Below are 7,475 nucleotides of genomic sequence, written 5' to 3'. Positions count from 1 at the left end.
GTAATATCAGAACACTGGAAAAATATTGTATGCATTTACGCATTTCTTTAAGATTAATAATGAGACGTTCTTTTTCTTAATCACTGTGTATTTTAGTGTCTCACAATTGTCCATAATTTTGCTGGTAATAGTAGACGTTTGTAGTAATTATATTGTTAATAAAATATTGTTAATATGAATGACAATAAATATAATTTCCTGTTGATCTCTCATTTAATTTCTTGTTTAACTAAAGGTAAACTTTGTGACAGGTAAAAACGTAACTATATAATTATCCATCTTTCTTTTCTGCATTTTTGGTGTTTATATTCACTATATATATATATATATATATATATATATATATATATATATATATATATACATATATATATGTGTGTGTGTGTATATATATATATATATATATAATATATATAGTGATTATAATAATGCCCATTTGTCTATACATCTGTATACAGACATATATGTGCGCATAGGCCTTTTCTTAGATCATTTCAATCTGTACTTATAGTAGGCGATATTAAATTATCTTGCCAGTAACAAAAAAAAATCCTAAAATTTCGTTGTACCATCACTTTTTCCTAGAATTAATGAATAATGCTGGAGAGGGGCATTTATAGAACGCTGATCCCATAGACAGCCTTTATTCTATAACTCTGTAATTACATCGAGATGCCGAATAAAATTGTGGCATCAAATGTTATTTATAGATATTGACAGATAATGTTAAGATTTTAGGTTCAGGAAGGGGCTGGAATTGTAATGATCCTACCAAATGAGAACATCAATCTGATACACGATAACATAACGCTGTTTGCCTCAATTAACAAAACATAACTGTAGACAATAATAGAATAATGATAATAAGCTATTATTAATTGCCTCAGACAGACACAAAATACATAAAACACCAAACACAAGTCTAATACTTCCCTTCTAGGAGAGAGCCCTAGATTTTAGTAATAAATTCATCCTTATCAGCTTCATTCATCATCATTATACAATCCATAATTATGAAAATAAGATTTCTCAGCTGATGCATTCTTTGCCTTCACTGTTACATGTTATACAATGTGTGTGCGCTGCCATTGGCTAAAGAGATATTATCTGGAAACAGCAATAACAAAACCCTCCATTCATAAAAAAAAATCCTCTCCATTGTGCGATCTGCTACTCTCTGTGTATGCGTTCTGCTACTATCTGTATATGCGCTCTGCTACTATCTGTATATGCGCTCTGTATTCGCTCTGCTGCTATCTGTGTATGCGCTCTGCTACTCTCTGTGTGTTCGCTCTATCTGTGGATGCGCACTGCTATCTGTGGATGCGCTCTGCTACTATTTGTGTATGCGCTCTGCTACTGTGTGTGTGCTCTGTTACTCTCTGTATATGCGCTCTGCTACACTCTGTGTGTGCATTCTGCTATCTGTGTATACGCTGTTTCTCCCTGTGTATGCGCTCTGCTTGTCTCTGTGTATGCGCTCTGCTATTCTCTGTGTATGCGCTCTGCTACTCTCTGTGTATGCACTCTGCTATCTGTGTATACGCTGTTTCTCCCTGTGTATGCGCTCTGCTACTGTGTATGCGCTCTGCTACTCTCTGTGTATGCGCTCTGCTACTGTGTATGCGCTCTGCTACTCTCTGTTTGCGCTCTGCTACACTCTGTGTGTGCACTCTGCTATCTGTGTATACGCTGTTTCTCCCTGTGTATGCGCTCTGCTTGTCTCTGTGTATGCGCTCTGCTACACTGTCTGTGCGCTCTACTATCTGTGTATGCGCTCTGCTACTGTGTATGCGCTCTGCTACTCTCTGTTTGCGCTCTGCTACACTCTGTGTGTGCACTCTGCTATCTGTGTATACGCTGTTTCTCCCTGTGTATGCGCTCTGCTTGTCTCTGTGTATGCGCTCTGCTACACTGTCTGTGCGCTCTACTATCTGTGTATATGCTGTTTCTCTCTGTGTATGCGCTCTGCTACTCTCTGTGTATTCGCTCTCAATGAACCAGATGGAAGTTTTATTAAAAATCTGTAAATATTTTCTTGGTACATCAGAGAAACAATTTACAAGGTGTCTAGTGTCTGTAACAAACTAAGCGAAAAGCCAGTGTAAATATTCCATTGTGCTCCATACAGGGAGGTGTCGGGAATGATGGAGTCAGTGGGTAGAAGATACCAGCTATAATTATTGATTATCTGCGCTTATGGAAAACCAGAGACAACAGTTCAATATCACAATAATGACAAGACCCCCCCCCCCCAAACTCAGATCATTTGGGGCAAAATAATGCATTTTTATACTAAGAATGCAGTAAAGAACAGTCTTCTCTTATTTCTAGCTAATGAATCAATGCTACAATGTGGCCATATTTACCATATTTAGTATCCGCAGAATATCTCTACAATGTGGCCATATTTATTATATTTAGTATCTGCAGAATATCTCTACAATGTGGCCATATTTATTATATTTAGTATCTGCAGAATATCTCTACAATGTGGCCATATTTATTATATTTAGTATCTGCAGAATATCTCTACAATGTGGCCATATTTACCATGTGAAGTATCCGCAGAATATCTCTACAATGTGGCCATATTTACCATGTGAAGTATCCGCAGAGTGTCTCTACAATGTAATGTCGGGGGAAGAGCAGATGCAGTGTCAGTGTCAGTGAAGACCTGGTGCCCCTTATGTCTTGTACGAGTAGATCGTTTGGATGAATTGGGCGATAAATCTAGCGTGAAAAACGCTAAAAGTGCACTGTTGTCTTTGGCTTCCTCTGCAGATCCAGTCTACTGAATGTGAGGAGTTTCTTCTGTATCCTGACTGGCAAGTCAAGGCACATACAGCAGAGAGCTCGTCTGCTGCCACCACAACATTCACTGTAGTGGGAGGGGGACGTTTTAGGAAGATAAAGTGACTGGAAGGAGAGAATCTGAGGCAGCAAGGAAAGGGTTTAGGAAATGGGTGAGAGGTCTGAGCTCCCCAATCTCTGCTGCATGGTCAGAGGTCTGAGCTCCTCAATCTCTGCTGCCTGGTGAGAGGTTTGAGCTCCCCAATCTCTGCTGCCTGGTGAGAGGTCTGAGCCCCCCAATCTCTGCTGCCTGGTGAGAGGCCTGAGCTCCCCAATCTCTGCTGCCTGGTGAGAGGTCTGAGCTCCCCAATCTCTGCTGCATGGTCAGAGGTCTGAGCTCCTCAATCTCTGCTGCCTGGTGAGAGGTTTGAGCTCCCCAATCTCTGCTGCCTGGTGAGAGGTCTGAGCTCCCCAATCTCTGCTGCCTGGTGAGAGGCCTGAGCTCCCCAATCTCTGCTGCCTGGTGAGAGGTCTGAGCTCCCCAATCTCTGCTGCATGGTCAGAGGTCTGAGCTCCTCAATCTCTGCTGCCTGGTGATGGGTCTGAGCTCCCCAATCTCTGCTGCCTGGTGAGAGGTCTGAGCTCCCCAATCTGTGCCTGGTGAGAGGTCTGAGCCCCCCAATCTCTGCTGCCTGGTGAGAGGTCTGAGCTCCCCAATCTCTGCTGCCTGGTGAGAGGTCTGAGCTCCCCAATCTCTGCTGTCTGGTGAGAGGTCTGAGCCCCCCAATCTCTGCTGACTGGTGATAGGTCTGAGCTCCCCAATCTCTGCTGCCTGGTGAGAGGTCTGAGCTCCCCAATCTCTGCTGCCTGGTGAGAGGTCTGAGCTCCCCAATCTCTGCTGTCTGGTGAGAGGTCTGAGCCCCCCAATCTCTACTGCCTGGTGATAGGTCTGAGCTCCCCAATCTCTGCTGCCTGGTGAGAGGTCTGAGCTCCCCAATCTCTGCTGTCTGGTGAGAGGTCTGAGCCCCCCAATCTCTACTGCCTGGTGATAGGTCTGAGCTCCCCAATCTCTGCTGCCTGGTGAGAGGTCTGAGCTCCCCAATCTCTGCTGCCTGGTGAGAGGTCTGAGCCCCCCAATCTCTGCTGCCTGGTGAGAGGACTGAGCTCGATATGTCTGCTGCCTGGTGAGAGGTCTGAGCTCCTCAATCTCTGCTGCCTGGTGAGAGGTCTGAGCTCCCCAATCTCTGCTGCCTGGTGAGAGGTGTGAGCTCCCCAATCTCTGCTGCCTGGTGAGAGGTCTGAGCCCCCCAATATCTGGTGCCTGGTGAGAGGTTTGAGCCCCCCAATCTCTGCTGCCTGGTGAGAGGTCTGAGCCCCCCAATCTCTGCTGCCTGGTGAGAGGTCTGAGCCCCCCAATCTCTGCTGACTGGTGAGAGGTCTGAGCCCCCCAATCTCTGCTGCCTGGTGAGAGGTGGGAGCTCCCCAATCTCTGGTGGTAGGTCTGAGCTCCCCAATCTCTGGCGGTAGGTGTGATCTGCTGTCAGGTTGGATGTCTGTGACTTGGAGGTGAACCCTTCCCTCTCAGATCAGCAGAGGGGGAGCTGCTGACGGAAGCGGAACTTGGCTGAGCTCTAATACAATGAGAGCAGAGGAAGGATCCTCACAGGTCTCAGCCTCCCGCAGAGAGAGGACAGGAGAGGGGAGGGAGAGCTCCAGGAGCAACTTTGGCACAACTTGGATTCACTGCCAGTGTGTGCTGTGCCCTAGACACATGGTGAAGCCTCTGCCCTGTGCCAGGAGACCAGCCTGCATATAACTGCAGCTCTTTTCCTCAGCGCTGAGGAGACTGGCAGAAGATCTGATCTGCGCTTTTCACTGAGTGGACTGAAGTGTCAGCAACATCAAACCTTTGCGCCATTACCTGGAAGAGTCTCACACTGGACTATTGCAGCAGAAGAGATCTCCAGCATCATTCCAGGCAAAATACAAAGAGACAATCAGCAGCGGCACCTTATGGACCACCATCCGATCATATGAGTGCCACCTCCGAATACACCAGTGCTAACAACTGCTTCAGCCAGAGCTGTGCCACCATGGCTGCCTACCAAGCCCCTGATGAGAATACTGTGGCATTGATGGCTCACAATACCAACAGCGGCAAAGAAGTGGAGAGGGACAAGGAGGACCAGGAAAAGGGGCAGGAGAAGCCGGATCCCTCTCAGAAGCCCCCTTATTCCTATGTGGCCCTCATCGCCATGGCCATCAGGGAGAGTCCGGAGAAGAGGCTGACCCTCTCAGCAATATACCAGTATATTATCAGCAAATTTCCATTTTATGAGAAGAACAAGAAAGGATGGCAGAACAGCATACGCCACAACCTGAGCCTGAACGAGTGCTTTATTAAAGTGCCCAGGGAGGGTGGAGGGGAAAGGAAGGGGAACTACTGGACCCTGGACCCTGCCTGTGAGGATATGTTCGAGAAGGGCAACTACAGGAGAAGAAGACGGATGAAGAGGCCCTTCAGGCCTCCTCCTACCCACTTCCAAGCAGGGAAGAGCCTGTTCAGCAGTGACACTTATGGCTACCTGTCTCCGCCCAAGTACCTACAATCCACCTTCATGAACAACTCCTGGTCCCTGGGTCAACCTCCAACTCCAATGTCCTACACCTCGTGTCAAATGGCTGGAGGGAATGTCAGCCCAGTCAATGTAAAGGGACTGTCTGCATCGTCCTCTTACAGTCCATATTCCAGGGTCCAGAGCATGACTTTACCCAGCATGGTCAACTCATATAACGGGATGAGCCACCATCACCACCACCCGCATGCCCACCACCCCCAGCAACTCAGCCCGACCAGCCCTGCTCCCCCACCCTCAGCCACATCCAATGGAGTGCAATTTACCTGTGCCAGGCAGCCCTCAGAGCTGTCCATGATGCACTGTTCTTACTGGGACCATGAAACCAAGCACAGCGCCTTGCACCCTAGAATAGACCTCTGAGACCATGGATTCCACCTGTTTGGAGGACCTGCCAGTGAACTGTGGAGCTACATACAGAATATGACGTCCAGGATAGACCTGTGTGGCTAGAAACATAGCTCCCCGAGAAGATGCAGCCATAATCCCAGATTCTCTTGTTATAGTTGAGGATTATTGTAGGCATTGGTGCCATAGATACAATGGGGAACTGGTGCTATTGCAGCCCTCTGCTGAATGAAGGCAGTGTAAGTGTATCATTGTATATTAGTGTCTTTACCTGTCTCACTTGTGGCATGTTTACACTAATTACATACATGAAGTCAGACCAAGTACATAGACCTAAGGTACATGCAAAGCACACAGACATATGCAGTGATGCACTGATCCTTGGTAACATATCAGGGGGAACTACAAATCCCAGATTTTCCTAGTTACAAAATACTGATTTATTGCAGACTGCAGAGCATATAAGTCTATTCTGTGCTCCTGGAATATACTATGTAATGATAGTCAATAATCGGGGTCATCAGTGTGGTAGACCACCTCAAATCCACTGTCCAGAGAAATGATTGAGACCCCTCTGCTGCTTCACACATGGAATTCCACTTGTACATTGTTCTCATGTAGAGGAGTCCTGCTTAGAATTTTCCCTTCATTTTGTATACATTATTACAGTATAGGCCCATGTAGTCAGACATATTCTGAGCAGCAACCTTGGTCCATGTCTGCCTGGTAATTTATAGACTGTACTGACCATTAATGCAATGATCCCTCAGAAGAGACGAGTCCAGTGAGACAAATCCACCTGGAATTAATAACCAAATCCTGTGTATGAATGTGAATGAGGAGATTTGGTGTCCAGCTCCCAGCTAATTTGTCTAAGTGTTTTGTACTGTAGGGTTCAGGCCACAGTAAGCAGAGTATGGCCACAACATGGGACCAACTGACTAAATCAAAGAGCACTTTGTTTGGAATTGTTGTTTTGGTTGTATGTTTAGCCTTGTAAATTCCCCAATAAAATATCCATTTCTTGTAACTTCGGCTCATGGCATTGTATGTTATTGTCAAGAGTGGCAGGAAGCTAGCATAGGCACAGACCCGAAATGGAAGTCTTATGTGCAACTATTCTACGTTTTGCTTTTTTTGTGAGAATTGCTGTGCAAGGTTTCCATTGTGGTTTTGAGTTTACAGCTTTAATTTATTATAGAAAGTGCAGTAATAGTGTATGGAAAGGAAACATATTGTATCCACCAGTACAATCAATATTTACAATTCATGCATATATTTGTGTGTTGTGTTGTGCATATCTACATATCTATATATTAATCTACTATATATATATTATTATTATTATATATATATTATTTTACTTGTATATATATATATACATACACACACACACTGTCGAAAAAAAAATATATGTGTGTGTGTGTATGTGTGTGTGTGTGTAAGTAAATTAATATATATATATATATATATATATGTATATATATTATTCATATATAATATCTTATATTATATTTATATATATTTATTTACCTACACACATATATATATATTATTTTTTTTCGTCGTCAGTGTGTGTATATATATATATAGCTCAATATATAGATAGACAGATAGATATGCACAACACAATATATATATATATATATATATATATATATATATATATATATATATATAGATGGATAGATATACACA

The 7,475-nt window shown here is 44.3% G+C and overlaps 1 protein-coding gene across 1 annotated transcript; it reads left to right on the top strand.

Moving 5' to 3' along the window:
- The first annotated feature begins 4,544 nt into the window (after window positions 1–4,544).
- On the top strand, window positions 4,545–6,779 carry FOXL2 (forkhead box L2). The gene has a single exon (XM_075338693.1). It carries the CDS (start codon window positions 4,827–4,829, stop codon window positions 5,790–5,792), a length of 966 nt encoding a protein of 321 aa, XP_075194808.1. The 5' UTR covers window positions 4,545–4,826; the 3' UTR covers window positions 5,793–6,779.
- The last annotated feature ends 696 nt before the right edge of the window (window positions 6,780–7,475 follow it).

Source organism: Anomaloglossus baeobatrachus, chromosome 3 (genome assembly GCF_048569485.1).
Source record: "Anomaloglossus baeobatrachus isolate aAnoBae1 chromosome 3, aAnoBae1.hap1, whole genome shotgun sequence".
Taxonomy (NCBI): domain Eukaryota; kingdom Metazoa; phylum Chordata; class Amphibia; order Anura; family Aromobatidae; genus Anomaloglossus; species Anomaloglossus baeobatrachus.
This window is presented reverse-complemented; position numbering and strand designations above follow the sequence as displayed.

Excerpts from the sequence above, each read along its gene's own strand:
- FOXL2 (XM_075338693.1), top strand. The coding sequence starts at position 4,827 with ATGAGTGCCACCTCCGAATACACCAGTGCTAACAACTGCTTCAGCCAG.